Source organism: Ruditapes philippinarum, unplaced genomic scaffold (genome assembly GCF_026571515.1).
Source record: "Ruditapes philippinarum isolate M1 unplaced genomic scaffold, ASM2657151v2 ctg1047_1_1_1_1, whole genome shotgun sequence".
Taxonomy (NCBI): Eukaryota; Metazoa; Mollusca; class Bivalvia; order Venerida; family Veneridae; genus Ruditapes; species Ruditapes philippinarum.
This window is the reverse complement of record NW_026859122.1, coordinates 415573-431761: the sequence shown is the minus strand read 5'-3', so window position 1 is coordinate 431761 and position 16189 is coordinate 415573. Positions and strand designations below refer to the sequence as shown.

The following is a 16189-nucleotide window of genomic DNA, read 5'->3' as shown; positions in this document are numbered from 1 at the left end:
TCAACTTATCATTTGTGGATAAGATTGGCAGTAGAAACAGAAGGAAAAAAAAGCCAAATTTTTTATGGCATTCGTTCTTGCCTCGCCGCGCCTTTTATGGCGGTGAGGATATGAACATCTGCTACCATAAGTTTAATTCATGTTTTTAGTTTCGACGAAAATTTCAAAAAACTGATCCAATTTAATTTTATGTATTACGGGACATTAGTGATAAAAAAATTCTCATTGCTAATAAATAACATTAAACCACTATATATAATATAAAAAAGCTTTATATATATATATATAATATATATATATATATATATATATATATATATAATATATAATATATATATATAATATATTTTATAATAATATAATATATAAAGCTTTTACGGTGTTTGAAAGAAAGATAACAAGATTCATACATACAACTTGTACACTAGTATGCACAGGCTATATATTAATTATTGACAACAGATTATGCGAGTAAAGTATGTTTTTCGACAGAACACATTTTGACAATCAGCAATATGGTATTTTACCTTTTGAATTCCTTACTAGAGGTAGGAACTCCTGTGTAACTCGAACATTGCCAAAGAAGTTTACGTCTACTACAGACTTGAATGTTTCAATTGGGCATAATTCAACATCACCATGTCCATACACGCCAGCATTGTTAATAACGCCCCATAATTCTGGAGTAAAATAGAAAATGGAAACAACACGTCAATATGTCATCTAATTATGATAATAAGATGATTCATTAAAAAAAGTAGAGATAATCTTAAATCACAGTTAGTTGAGTCACGAATTATTATTAATTAAGATCCGTGGTCGAGTACAAAAATTAACAAAACAATTAAAATTAGTCAACTCATTACGAAAAAAAAGCACAAAATATACACTAGGCAGACATTTGTTCAACGGAAAAAAATACATTTCATTAAAAAAACTACGGTCAGCGATCTCAGTCCAGCTTGTCGTACGAATTGCCTGCTAATGAAATAACAGCAACAATACAACAACAACAACAACAACAAAGGCTAGGTATATGTATCGTGCATTAAAACATTGCACGAACATTATCGCAGTAATGTGATATATAACTCACGTAAATCTCCTAGATTATTTCTGACGAACTTTCCTGCTGAAGCCACGCTTTTATCGTCAGTTACATCCAAAGCAACAAGCTTGAGTTTATCCGAACAGTTTTTCTTTAAATTACTAGCACCTTCACCATTTTCGTTAAAACATCCGGCAAACACAGAATACCCCTCTTTGTCGAACTTCTCTGCTGCCATGTATCCGAATCCTGAAAATAAATCAGAGCAATCTACGCATCAAATTGTTTTCTTTATAAACTGGTATTAAACCAGAATCTGAGACAGTAACAAATTTTAACTTTAGAATTAAATGCTCTCTAAACACCTTAATTAATGCACATGATTTTTGTTTATTTTATTATTTCCATTAGGTTAATAAGCCCATGTGGACACAATGCTACATGTAATGAGACAGTGAAATAAATAATGTTGACTGACAATCTTACAGAAGCACTGGAGAAGTGGAAAGGTTTGTATCTCGAATAACACACACACACACACGCACGCACGCACGCGCACGCGCACACACAATTTTTTTTTTAAAAGTCGTAAACAATCGTAATATCCTCATTTTTGGACGATTATACTACTTCCCGCGTTTTTCAATGTGTACGTAGACGAAAGAGTTGAAAAAGGTCAACTTCATTCAACCTTATAAATAAGTTATTTTTACTTCAAGTTCAAAATAAACAACATGTAAGACAACTGAGCGTAAAATATTGACATAATATTTATATAAATATAACATACCCGAGTCACATCCTGAAATAAAGACAGCCTTCCCATCACTTGAAAGTTTGGATTTCTTTCGATTCTTTATAACCCTCAGTAACATGTACAGTACCAGCACACCGAAAAAGTAGTTTTCTAAATCTCCGCGAAAGGCAACAACTGGTACAAACAGAAAGGCGCCTAAAAAGGCAACCTCGTAGAATTGCAGCGGTAAAAGGTCTCCTAGCGACATTGTCGTCTGAAAATCAAAAACAGTATTTCGTGATAAAGTACATATGTTAAACAACACGCGATTCCATCTTAAGACTGAAGTTATAACTTTGTTAAACTATCCAGCAAAACACCATTTCAAAATATTCACTATATGGAGAAATAAGAAATGTGAAAAAAAATAGTCACTACATTAATATATTTAATAAAATATGTTCTAAAGATTAACATTTTACAATTCACAGAAGACTAAAAAGAACAATAGATAGTTTTTCAAATTAATAATATTCACTAATACTTGCAAAAATAATATAGTAAAATATTACCTTAAAATATGTCCTGACGCTACAGTCATATATTAAACACTGTATAAATTAAAATTGTCTCCAGATGATAGCAATCGGATATAACCGGAATCACGCCTTAATGACTCTCCTGTCAAAATAGCTGAAATATCAGCTACATATATATTTATATTGAGGCGGCTATTATGTAACCATCTATATAACAAAACACGAACAAAAGATTATTTAAGATTACACACTGTCACACATTTCAGCAGACAAACTCTTTAACACATTTAAGTGTCATCCAATGGTGGTAAATCTAACATAAGCCCCGTGGCGGTTTCTGGTCTATAAAACGATTTGAAATATACACCACCGTAAAACCCCGAGGCTTGTATGTCAACAGAACACGGCGTATATACGAGTGCAGATGGGTTTGCGAGATTAATGAAAAAGAATTTACATTAAACATGCGCGGTATGCGAACGTACAAATAAACAAGAGTCAAATATGATGTATGTAGGCCTACTACTAGCAGAAGACGCAGGATATTACAGCCGATATTCTCACGTTAAGCACTTTCCTACACCGTAAATCAATAAGAAAATCTCACCCTGGTGTAATAATACACCGTTTATTTCTTATCATAAATAATTCAAGAGTGATATGTTATGAAAACTCATGTTCTGAGATTTCATGAATATGCTGCTATTTTATAAATGATGCTCAGCATTTACCACGGAACTTATAAAATGGAAGTTTTATCATAAAAATGCATGATTCACATTTGATTTAAAAAGCTTAAGGGAATTTAATACAACAATGGATGTTTCTTTTCTTCTTATTTCTTTTTTTTTTAAAGATATTAGATCTTAAGAAAAAAGAAAAGTCGAGTACATGATCAGGAAATTAATAGATTGGCGGATGTATTTGTCATGAATTTAATACGTTGTTACATATACTAACAAAAAAGATAAGGACAATGGACCGCGGCCGATGATACTGCATATATCTACACATTATACAGGTTGACTGACACTATCATATATCTCATGACCATTAAATACTTATTGGGGTAATAAATACACTTGAAATCTTCAACTTCACTTAAAGAGGATAAGATTAAAGAGAGTATTAATAAATCATGATCATGAAATAAGAAACTTTAAATCCGGTAAGGGTATATGTATTATGGAAATTTAATGCATTCATTAAACGGCGTCCTTTCTATTATAATAATTTCATATATAACAATTACAGCTATAGTTTTGTTTTCATATAAACAGTGATGATCATTCTTTACAGGAACTGAACATGCAACCGGAGATAAGTCTTCCTATACATATTTTAAGGCTTGTTTTGCACGTACCCTCCTCCTCCTCGTGGAGGTTAACAACTGTGCCAGATATGCAAGTACGTATGACAAAAGGAAAACGCTTATTTTACATATAGTCGATGATAAAGCAACAGATCAGACAAGCAAAAATTGGTATAATTGTTCATCTGACTTTTGTGCTAAAATTGTACTTTATGTACGTTACACTTCTGGTTGAGGTTGAAAAGATTCACGAGTTGACTCATAAGCATACTATATGTTCGTTCCTATACAGTTCGAATAATGTGCATGTAAAATGACCAGGAAACAAACGAAGAATAAATAATCTAGAAGTATTTAATTTTTTGACTAAGCAGCAAACCCAAAGTACGATATTGATAGTTAAAATTCAGATTCTTTTGCACACACTCGTCTAGGATGATATTTAAGAATTTTTTGTCCAGAAAAATTCTGACGGGCACATACACTGAAACGCCACTGTGATATGCACCACATGGCACAACACCGAATAGTTACCATATTGGCTTAAACATGTTAAAGGGACCCACTGAGGTTTTTTGACATGACTGGATTGAAAATCATTTTTCAAGATTAATGTTCCATTTGATGTAGGTCTAGATCACAAAGTGGTCTACAAAAAGCACAAAAACATTATTTTCAATTTAATTTCGGAGTGAATTTCGTAATCATTTTTTGCAAATCTTTCTGTTTAAATTGCCCCAGTTTATCTATATAAGATATTAAAATTTTAAATTTTAGTCTATTGGCATTGGTGGAGTTCATTTAACAACCAAATTTACCAGCAGAAAAACTTGTCCCAAAGGATATATACCATACAATAAGACACTGAATTAGCATTTCTGATATTTTTAATTGTGAAAAATAAATCATGATCTTATATTACAATTTTGTACAATTTGTACATGAACATATCATGCCATTTATAGTACAGTATGGTACAGATTTATACAACAACAACAACAATTGGCCTACTTTCAAATATTGAAAGTGAATCTGACTTGCATTATTAACACTTAACTCATACCAGAGTAATTATGACAAATTTCTATAGACAAAACATATACATTAAATGTGCAACACAAATATATATAATGTCATCATGTCCCAGATTAAAATCATCACAATTTGAATTAAAATATTATTTCATATGCATACATTTAGGAATATGCAATTTCTAGGGATCAGCTTTTTTTAATTTCTGTAAACAACTGATTTGTGCATATTGATAAAGTTAATCAGTAGATAGAGACTCTATTCATTCACATTATACAGTGTAAAAAATTCGGATTTGAATCCACTAGGCTGGTCAGACTACCAGATTGGAATATTCACAAGCCCAAAAGACATTTCAAATAAACAATATTATAACATATAATGTTCAACCGCCACGGGAGGGAAATTGCCGCTCTGACAACAGCGGGAGGGGAATTGTCCGCTCTGCTAAAATAACGGGAGGGGAATTGTCCGCCCTGTAAAATTGACGGGAGGGGAATTGTCCGCCGTAAAAATAACATGAGGGGAAATGTCCGGGTTGTGAAAAAAAACATTCAAATTTACTGGGAGGGGAATCGTCTGGGAGGGGAATTGTCCGGATACCATTATTGTTATACATGTATATCTGTATATATTTATCTATATTTAATGCATGTATCATATGCTCCAATATGACCAGCTGCATTAACCTAGAAGGTATATGATAAAAGGGTTATTATAAGAGTACTTTGATCTGTAACATTTAGCTCACATGGAATTTACTAGTAGAACATATTACTCTGAGCGCTACTACGCCTCGTGAGAATTAACGCCAGTAAAATCCACTCAAGACAAAACACAAGTTTCAGCTCAAGCTACTGCTATAGAAACCCCTATTACATCATCAGAAAATATCAAAATAATTTTTTGTAATATATTTACTTTGAAACTATTCACTACTTTTTATCAACATGCAAAACAACACAAGATTTTTGCTTTAAGCAAGATATAACCCTTCACAAGACCTCTAGAAAAATGTCATAATTCTTCTGCTAAATTTCAACAATGATTCATTCACACCAAAACGTCTTTTCACAATAACATAAACATGTATTTAACAGATTAGATTGATGTTCTACAAAATATATCAACATTAAAGCATAATTCTCATATTGTAAGTTTGTAAATGCACTTTAAGTTATAAATAAAATTAAAACAAGATCGGTAATTAAAAATCCATATCTGCTTAGAAAAAGTATAAGCTAAGAATTACCATAAATAGTGAACACAACAAATACAGATAATGTGATAATATCAGGCTTTGCCTTCTTTATATATAATCTATCAACTTTTCTTAGTAATTTCAGCAAAACATTGTTTAAATAATAGAAGTATCAAATTCTTTAATTTTAGCTTACCTAAATTCTTATTGAGTTAAATAAAAATTCTTGCATTGATTTTATTCCCTCCTGTAAGTGTTGAAAACTTACATTTAAATATATTAATCTAAATTCAATCAATGTGTGGCCAGTTTGAATGCTCAATTTTCAAATAAATTCTTGATCTCGTAAGAAAACTGACCAACACTAGCAGTGATAAACATTCTAAGAAAAACAACCCATGATTTGCAGGTAACCAGCTTGTAAAGTAATACATACACATCTCTTGAGACAGGTACTTGCTTGATCAATAAGAACAAACAATATTTATAATAACTCCCCAATTTGAATGACCCAAAATTTGATTAAACCTAAAATTTTGAACTCATGTTGTTTGAATGTTACCATGGTAAAAAACTTCAAAATAATTTTAGCCAATGTGAAAATTTACTTTTTATTTTAAAGTATAACAGAGCACTTATTCAAGAATGTAAAAAAAAAATGGCTCAAAAACACCATCATCAGGCCATGAGCTAGACAAGTTAGTATATCATTATAAATTCAAACTTTGTCACTTAAGCTCTAATGTATAAAGATGTGGGACAAAAGTTTAAGGGAAAAATCATCTCTTAATTGTGACTGTTGTAAGTCGGAATAAATAAACACCTTTCTTGCAATACCGTAATGTAAATACTATATATTATCGATCAAATCAAAAAGCCCCATTTTCTTTGAAGTGAAGCATCTCCCACTCTGATAAAGGCTTTCCCAGCTTACTGTGCAGATTCTGGAAGGTGTACATCACGAGATCCTGTGATCAGTTCAGTCATTTAGCTCACATAATGCTGCGGTCACATGATCATGATTTGTCATACATATGTAGCAGGACTGGCAACAGGATATGGTGGTCATGAGAACACAGTGACTGTGATGATCACTTTCTGTTTCACAGCATTAAGTTACTGTCCATGATGTGACCTGCTGGTCACATGATCTTTATGATGATGATGGCAGGAAACTTTGCTCACTGGAATGCCAATATTAAACAATATCATTAAACTATTATTTCAAAACTGAACAACAACTATTTTATTAGGACAAAATAAAAACAAAAATTTACTGCAATGCTTTCGATCTAGTACAGATGAACAGATCATATTTAAATTTCAATTAATTTCCTTAACCAATTATTATAATTTCTCCTCCCCCATGAAAAAAAAACTTTTCTAAAGTTATCAATATAAACTGTTAAATCTAATTTTTGCAAGATCCCTATTTGATTCCTTTAACAACATTGCTGTGCTAGAAATTTAATCTATTATATTGCTTCACTTTTAAAACTGAGCAGGTATACACATGTACATGAGAGGGCAGTATAATTCAATAGTGCTAACATTTTGAAAGCATAGGCAGAGTTAAGAGACTGATAAGCAATGACTGTCCGGAGACAAAGTTGTTAAATTTGTTGAACTTAAAGACTTTACTTTTGGTCAGTTACGTAAAAAAAAAAATTTCAATTAGTATATAGAAATGACTCACTACTCAATTTCTTCAGCTCTTTCAACAGCTTCTCCTAGTCACTGCTCCTCATATGTGTACCCTATAAGCATTGTCTCCCTGTAATCATAACAAAATCATGCTTTTAACATGCTGACATCACAAGAATAACATATTTTTTTTAAATACTTTCATGTTTAGATTTGACGACTGCATTTGTGAAATACAATGCTGCAACAAGTTTTCCTTATGTATGCCTATTAAACCATGTGCCCCTTGGGTGAGGCCAACTTGACCCAAGAGGCTATAATTCAAGGTCTCTTAAGTTATGATTCATGCAAAACATCACACCTGTCATGCTTAAGTGTTTAGTGTCCATCAGACTTTGTGTTAGATTTTTGCAGTTTTTTTTATATTATGCATTAGGTTGCCATGAGAACCAAATTTTTCCAAAGAAATTTAATTCTTTGAACAAATCACCAACATTAAAACAATAAAGTTTGGTTTAAATTAAATTTGTTTTTAGAAGATCATATTTGAAGTCTTGTTTTAGTTGTTAACTAAATAATCTTTATATGACTACGAGACACACACTAAAGTTAATTGCTGTATAAAAATAACACAAAACTTAAACATCTATTTTTGTTATGATAATCCAACTTAAATTTGAGACATTTTTAGGTTGGTAAAATAATGCATTTGTTAACAATATAATAACTGTTTGACTATTCACTTTTAGAGTTGCATCCCTTTAACTGCACTGAATTATAAGATAAATTATGTACTTACTGACTAGGTATCTGGTAACTTGGCTGATTTCTGTAAAATAAATAAATTGTGCATTAATATATTAAATAAATCATATGCATTCAGTTATTTATAGTAAGTAGTAACAAATAAATATGCTAAAATTATTAGCTAATACAGCCAGATATGATAAAATATAGCTAATAATGTTACTGCAGAAGGTTGTCAATAAAGCAGAGCCATTTGTATGTTAAAACAGACAATTGTTATATAAGTAATAGCTTCATACAGCATGTTAAACCTGTTAAACCAGAGATACAGCTGATATAGTCCAATTATGAAAATACTTATATCAGCTTATATATAGATTAATTTCATGTTATAACAATTTAAACAAACATGTAAAACAGGAAAGGATATACAGACAAACTCCTTTAGTTATGGTATCTGACCACAGAGAATACATGTACTTTAAAATTTGATCATTAACTCACTACAATTATCACTTGTTCAGGGCCATTATTTAAGGGTTATTAAATAATAATGTGTATGTACTGTATTTTGGAACTACATGCATATTAACATCATTGTTTGTTATTTAGTCACCTAATATGAAATATCTGAACATTTCTCAATTATTTAACACATCTTGTTAATAATGATGATGACATTTACAAATACATTAATAATACACATTTTAAACAATTAAAATAGCAAAATGCAAAACAGCACTTAATTATTAATTTATTGCAGCAATTTTGTTAATGTAAGTTAACAATATCAAAATATCACAATTGTAACAAGAACAGCACAAAATTACACTAGGGATGTAAAACAGAGATCAATATATATGATTTATTCCAGTAAATATGTTTTAAGGTATTATACTATGAGTATGTCATGTTGATTTTCAATGGACAATCTTGAATTCTATATCATCTACATGTATACATATGTAATATATAGCAGAATGAGATGCAAATTTACAAATTATTATCATCTTAATTAAGAATCTACAGGTTCATAATTTGTTATAAAAACATTTTAAAAGTTGTAACAGTGACTTTGTGTATGAACATATGTTATTAGCTATATAACGTATGTGAAACAACAAGGGTTACATACGATTACAACTGTTGTTTGCTTGTTTGTCTACCTGTTGTTGTTTTAATGCTGATTTTTTGCATGTTTTTTTATCATATCTTGACAGTTAATCCACCTAACCAGATTGCCTGGATAACTTACCAGTAATTACCAATTTCACTGCAAGTGACAGACTACTTATCCCTAATAATTTCTAAAGAAACTGTGAGAGACAAATGGCAAATAAGGATCAAATGTCACAGAGAACTTATGCCTGGCCCAAAGATTAAACCAATGCTCTCCCTATTGAGCTAACTGGCAGACTGACAACTACCTGATACCATGCTATAAAACTATGATAATAACCTCCCAAAATTTTTATTTCAAGTAAAATATACACAATGCTCCATTTATAAATAACATGTAATATAATTATATAAAAACACTGCAGCTGATGTGAATCTTTTACCCCAGAAAGATGTTTTATCATATAATACAACAATATTTGTACATCATCAGCAAAGTTCTTACCAAGGATAAATGACCAAATTCTTAAACAATATTTTACCAAGGCTTCCGAAGGTTTGTCATTCATTGAAAAGTAAAATAGTACAAACTGTCTTGCACATTTTTTTCTATACATGAGAAACAAGGGTGCCATAGTCACAAAATACGCCCGTTTACGAAAAAGCTTTAGATGGAGATGGGGGCATTATGGATAAGTGTTATCTAGCAAGCAAGTTTTTATTCTTGGCACTGTGTTGTTAAATGAACCTTAAAACAAATCAGTAGGGAAGATATGCACAGAATGTGTGACCTTGACCTTGGTGGCAGGGACCTGAATTTTATGCACGGCACTCAGCCTCACAATGATGAACATTTGTGCCAAATTATATTGAAATCCCTCTATGCATGTAGAAGTTTTGCTCCAGACAAGTGTTTTTCTATGAGCTCTAACTGTGACCTACACCTTTGACCTAGAGACTTGGTTTATGTGCAGGGCACTACGTCTCATGGTGGTGAACAATTCTATAAAAGTAACATTAAAATTCCTCCATGCATGTAGAAAATATGCTCCGGACAACATCTGGATATTTAATCATCTCCAGTGACCTTGACCTTGCAAATATTAACCTAAATTAAATGTGTAACACCTGTAGTCATGATAGTTACCATTTGTGCTACAGTCCATCAATAAATGATGACTAAATGGTCCCTATAACCATCTTCAAATTTTTATCTGAACTTTGACCTCTATGTGTAACCTTGACTTTGGTCGCAGGGATCTGAATTTTGCATGCGACACTCAGCCTCACAATGGTGAACATTTGTGCCAAGTTATATTGAAAACCCCCTATGAATGTAGAAGTTTTGCTCCGGACAAGCGTTTTTCAATGAGCTCTAAGTGTGACCTTGACCTTTGACCTGGAGACCTGGATCATGCATGGAGCAATACATATCATGGTGGTGAACATTTCCATAAAGTATTATAAAAATTCTTCCATACATGTAGGAGATATGCTCCAGACAAAATCTGGATATTTCACCATCTTTAGTGACCTTGACCTTGCATATATTGACCTAAAGTACATGTGTCACAGCCGTAGTCATTATAATGACCATTTGTGTTACAATCCCTCAATAAATGATGATTAAATCGTCCCTATACACATCTTCATATTTTTATCTTTTTTTAAATGGGCGTATAAAAAGTACATGTAATTGTAATTTAATAACTAAAAAATTCTGATTTAAGATTTTATTCTAGGGAAATACATTTCATTACAATTCTTAATCTTTGAATGAGCTGAACTGATATTTACTTGAAAATTAAAATATAATTAAATTTCTATGAGAAAGTATTTACATTTGATAAGGTAATTACTGTATGATCTTTATGAACAAATACCAAGTCTACAGAACACAATAGTGATCACAGTTAAGAATCTTGACCAATGAATGAAACATGTGTAAATAAATGTTACATTCTTTAGAACATACTCAAGTCCAAGAAAGAGTATTATTTCATGCCCTTTGATTAAATTCTATTTTTAGAATTGAAAGTGAAAGTAGATCAAGGGGAGTAATTGTGTAAGTCATTTATGAACAAAGTAATAACTTTGTTGTCGCCCTTTGATTAAATTCTATTTACAAAATCTGGATATTTCATCATCTTTAGTGACATTGACCTTGTATATATTGACCAAAATTATATGTATCACAGCCATAGTCTTGATAATGACCATTTGTGTTACAATCCCTCAATAAATGATGACTAAATGGTCCATATACACATCTTCATATTTTTATCTGAACTTTGACCTCTATGTGTGACCTTGACCTTGGCCGCAAGGACCTGAATCTTGCACGCGACACTCCGCCTCACAATGGTGAACATTTGTGCCAAGTAATATTGAAATCCCTCTATACATGTGGAAGTTTTGCGCCGGACAAGCATTTTTCAATGAGCTCTAAGTGTGACCTTGACCTTTGACCTAGAGACCTGGTTCATGTGCGCGACACTGCTCCTCATAGTGGTGAACATTTATATGAAGTTTCATTAAAATCCCTCCATACATGTAGGAGATATGCTCCGGACAAAATTGCACGCCGCCCGCCAGGGTCGTTCCCATAATACGTCCCGTTTTTCAAACGGGCGTATAAAAAGTGCTACTGTTATATATTGTGCCCATGTAGATCAATTGATATTTTATCGTACAAACTGGATTATATAGCCAAAGCACTGCAAGCAAGCAAAAGCCAAAAAAGACTTCAGTCTTACAGTATAACATTAATGGCGTTGAATATTCCATTTTTTTTAAGGAAACAATATCTATTATCTCAAAAAAAAGTTGCCAATGAACAAGGAAAAATTTGAAAGGTTGTTTAATACCAAGAATTACTACATAAGAAAAACTTGGCAAAACTCTCAACAAAAAAAACATGAGAAATATAATGATCATGTTGTTCAAAATGAACCTACCCTATAACTAGATGTGCCTGTTCAAGCTCTGGGGAGGAGGTGGCATATGAGGCACCAAGCTGACTGAAAGCAGAATATACACCAAAATGCCTCCATTAAATCACTTTTAACTGACTACAGAAATAAATCAATGCTAATTTACAGGTGATTAAATATACCCTTGTTACACAAAAAGAGCTTTACAGCAGAGCATATATATTGTTATAAGAGCTTTAGTCGCAAATGAATCCCAAATTTTCTTTAATTTTATTACTTTCATGGACGGTATATTAATTTTTTGTCTTATTCAAAACTGAAAAGAACATACAAGTTATGAAAATTAAAAATCTTTATCTTATTGATTTTCAAACTATAACAGATAAGTTTCCTGGGAATCAAAAACAAAAATATTATATCTCCCTTTCAAAAGTCAAGACCAAATGTAACTCACTGTTTCTGAACAAGAAACATAAATGACCTCGCTGGTTAGGTCATCATATATCTTGTATTTTATAAGCATGCCCAGCAGCCCTCATAAAAAACTTTCTTTATTAACTCTTTATTTGACAATGAAGGAATCATAAAATATATTTATGTAAAGACGTTTCCCTGCTTTGGATTTGGAACTGTCCATTGCAAGTAAAAGGGAATTTGATATCACAGCACATATTTGACCTTGTTTTTATGGCCTTTTCATCATAACTTCCAGTATTATTTCTTTTAGACATGAAGACAATCTATTGATCTACATGCGCCATCAAAGTTCTGTAATAATATTGACAGTATAGAACTTATGTGTCTTATATATGGTATAAACCGTCTCAGTAACAAACATAATTATAACACAATGAAATTCCCAAAACATGCTACAGAAAAAGGTGAGAAATGCCCATTACCAGGTGTAAATAACATTCAAAAAATAGCTTTGTATACACAGAGCGGTCATTAATTAGGCACATGCCTCCAAACTTGACGTAAAGAAAACCTCAATTCTGTATAAATATTTAGTTAAATTAAATTGGAATGGAGTATATACAAAAAGATACAGAAATGATGATTTCATTAATAACTTCACATGGGTTGTAAAAAAATATTTGTAGGTAAAAATGCTAAGAGTCCAATTTCAAAGTATTTCCAAGGAGGGTTATAGAGTTTGTGTTCTGTCCATGCAGAATAACACAGTTACGTCCAAATTAAATACTGAATTATTGCATGATGTTAACAGGAAAAAAGTAAAATTTCAGTAGTCTAGTAAATTAATCAATTTACCTTGTAGCTTTTGCATGTGTGAGTATGTGTGATTTTAGATTGGTTGACTGTGCAAATTTCTTATTGCAACCATCAAACGGACAAACGTACGGCCGGTCTCCTGTATGGATCCTGACATGTGTTCTCAAGTTGAAGTCTAACGAAAATCTTTTACCACATCCTTCAAAAGTACACTGAAATAAGTAATAATACACTGCAATAGGTCAGCAAACAAAGAACTCATGAATAAATCTTTCATTAGACAATGAAAAAATACCCATTATATAGTTCTTTCAAAAACATTGTAACATTTTTTAAGACTACCAAAAGCTCAAAGCTTGTTATCATGCATTGTCTGACTTGTTTTACTGTGCCCTCTTTTAACATTTTAATCAGTTTACCTGATCCATATCCACCAAGTGTGACTTTATCCTCACATCAAAAGGACATAACTACATAGTTAATAAATTAGGAATGTACAATATTTATTAGGACTGTAGTGCAGTATCTTCAGAAGTCTAAACAGACCTGTAAAATCATAAAAGGAGAGGAAAAAAAACGTATTTATTCCCTTTGATTCTAAATAAAACAAACCTGGAAAGGTTTTTCTCCTGTGTGTACAAGTTGATGTCTCTTCAGTTTAGAGCTTTCAACAAATGCTTTTCCACATTCTGCACAAACATGTACCCGTGGACCATGTGTATGTAAGTGTTTACGCATAGCAGAGTTGTCTCTGAACATCTTGTTACATCCTTTGTGCGGACAGGGTACTGTCCTTGGAACATCATCTGAAGGCTTCTTTTGCTTGATGCTGCAATATTGAAAGTTAAAAAAAACACCCCTTACATTAAAATGATTAAGAAAGATATGTCTTCAATGGAATTCTGTTATGATTTGTCTATTCATTAATACTAACAAAAAAAAGTAAATGTACACTGCCAATTGGTTTAGAATAACACTTATGTTGCTTTATGAGCTAAATTTCAATAGGTTATTTGTGTTCATATGGCATAGTCTTATCAGATTATTAGCTGAGTTGGAAAAGTAATACAACCTAAAAAGTTGTATTTAAATGATAAAGACATACTTAAATATCATAATCTATACAATGTTAATGTAACAAAAACATACAAGTACACACTTTAAGTAATTAATTCTAACACATATTTCTGAAAATGAGAAATTTTATTATGTATACCTCGCAAATTCTGCAAGTTGTTTTGGATCACTCAAATCTAATCCTGGAATGCCACCTGGAGGCAATTTTCTGCCTGTCATGTATTCTGTAAAATCTGCATCAGATTCTGACACACTGGAGTCTTCTTCAAGTTTAACTTTGTCATCTCCTATAAAAAGATTAAATATTTTCTACATTATTAACAAAAATTTTAGTTCTGTTACCAGTTAAATATTATTTAAACATAAACATTTTCAATAACCTATTTTCAATTAACTCTACTTTCATTTTCAACAATGATTCTATTTTAAGCAAATCGTCACGTGACCAAAGCTGCGCTATTAGAATAACGTCCGCCATCTTTGAACAAAGTATGCAATATTTTCTGATTTATAAAAATTTTCAAATGAAACTGGTGGCCAATGTTACATTATGCAAAACTTTAATTGTTACCAAACAAATGAAAAATATCTGCTCTTCCACTTAACATAAAAGAGAACTACTAATTGATACTAACATAAGCGTAATTTTAGAACATATAGACAACAAATACATGCAAATGGCGCCTGTCCGCCATTCCAAAAATCTCCGCCATGTTTTAAGAAATGGCGGCGCCCACGAATTTCATGATGGCGGACGCAAAATCAAAACAAACATGAAAACACACTGCAAACTTCGCTTTTTGACTGTGATCATGCAAAAATATAATATAGAATGATAATATGATCATATATGGTCGTGACCTGCTTAGTGACTGACGTCATTCATCCTTTGTGACCTTTCTACAGCGATACCAAAAAATGACCAAATACCGGTCTCATTCCCAACTGTAATCGCTTATCAAATCATTTTCAATAGGTAAAAAATGGATGAAATTACTACAGAACATCAAGATTGCTAAATCATTACCTGAAGCCCACATTGTCACTGAAAATTCTCCTTCCAAAGTTTTGATTTGAACTTGTTTCTGTTCCCATTTTTTGTTTGACGTAGGCATATCCAGGCTGAGTTCGTTTAATCCTGTGTTAGATATGAACTTTGATTTAGTTCCTTTCCTTTTACCACCCTTTCCCTTCCTTGATGTCGTGACATCTTCAGTTACAAGCTCAATATCTGGGGCTGGGACAGCAATTCCGTCCCCCACGAGGTCTCCTACCACTTCTTCACGCGTTTGTAACACTATTTCTTCATGTCCAGCCTCAGGAAGAGGTTGTAGTGCTATCATAGGTTGTACTTCAATAGTGTTATCAGAAGTTTCAACGGTTTCTATTGGTAATTCTACAGGAACCGTTTCTATCTCAACTTCTTGAATTTCCACTTCCGACCCAATGATCGACGCCATCTTTGTTTCAATAATGGCGACCGTAGAGTTCGCCGTAGGGTCGAATTGCTACTTTAAGGTCACGTGATCATGAATATTCAAATCGTGACGTCATATCGAAAGACTACA

The 16189-nt window shown here is 32.1% G+C and overlaps 2 protein-coding genes across 3 annotated transcripts; both read right to left on the bottom strand.

The window, feature by feature from the left end:
* Window positions 1-492: 492 nt before the first annotated feature.
* Window positions 493-2934, bottom strand: LOC132755343 (D-beta-hydroxybutyrate dehydrogenase, mitochondrial-like). The gene is made up of 4 exons (XM_060746213.1): window positions 2357-2934; window positions 1839-2058; window positions 1097-1297; window positions 493-680 (listed from the first exon to the last, which is right to left on the bottom strand). The coding sequence occupies exons 2-4, from the start codon at window positions 2050-2052 to the stop codon at window positions 508-510; spliced, it is 588 nt and encodes a 195-aa protein (XP_060602196.1). The 5' UTR covers window positions 2053-2058; window positions 2357-2934; the 3' UTR covers window positions 493-507.
* A 1570-nt stretch (window positions 2935-4504) lies between these two features.
* Window positions 4505-16114, bottom strand: LOC132755337 (transcriptional repressor protein YY1-like). Of its 2 annotated transcripts, XM_060746208.1 has the most exons (8): window positions 15649-16114; window positions 14761-14908; window positions 14157-14373; window positions 13584-13756; window positions 12336-12398; window positions 8312-8341; window positions 7565-7642; window positions 4505-7052 (listed from the first exon to the last, which is right to left on the bottom strand). In XM_060746208.1, exons 1-7 carry the CDS (start codon window positions 16079-16081, stop codon window positions 7603-7605), a joined length of 1104 nt encoding a protein of 367 aa, XP_060602191.1. In that variant the 5' UTR covers window positions 16082-16114; the 3' UTR covers window positions 4505-7052; window positions 7565-7602. The 2 variants fall into 2 exon arrangements, with proteins under 2 accessions (XP_060602191.1, XP_060602192.1); XM_060746209.1 differs by lacking the exon at window positions 12336-12398.
* Between the last annotated feature and the right edge of the window lie 75 nt (window positions 16115-16189).

Excerpts from the sequence above, each read along its gene's own strand:
- LOC132755337 (XM_060746208.1), bottom strand. The coding sequence starts at position 16,081 with ATGGCGTCGATCATTGGGTCGGAAGTGGAAATTCAAGAAGTTGAGATA. Across the intron at positions 8,342-12,335 it reads CAGGCACATCTAGTTATAGG|AAATCAGCCAAGTTACCAGA; the intron begins GTAGGTTCATTT and ends TTTATTTTACAG. Across the intron at positions 7,643-8,311 it reads AGTTACCAGATACCTAGTCA|GGAGACAATGCTTATAGGGT; the intron begins GTAAGTACATAA and ends TTATGATTACAG.
- LOC132755343 (XM_060746213.1), bottom strand. The coding sequence starts at position 2,052 with ATGTCGCTAGGAGACCTTTTACCGCTGCAATTCTACGAGGTTGCCTTT. Across the intron at positions 1,298-1,838 it reads TATTTCAGGATGTGACTCGG|GATTCGGATACATGGCAGCA; the intron begins GTATGTTATATT and ends ATTTATTTTCAG. Across the intron at positions 681-1,096 it reads AAATAATCTAGGAGATTTAC|AATTATGGGGCGTTATTAAC; the intron begins GTGAGTTATATA and ends ATTTTACTCCAG.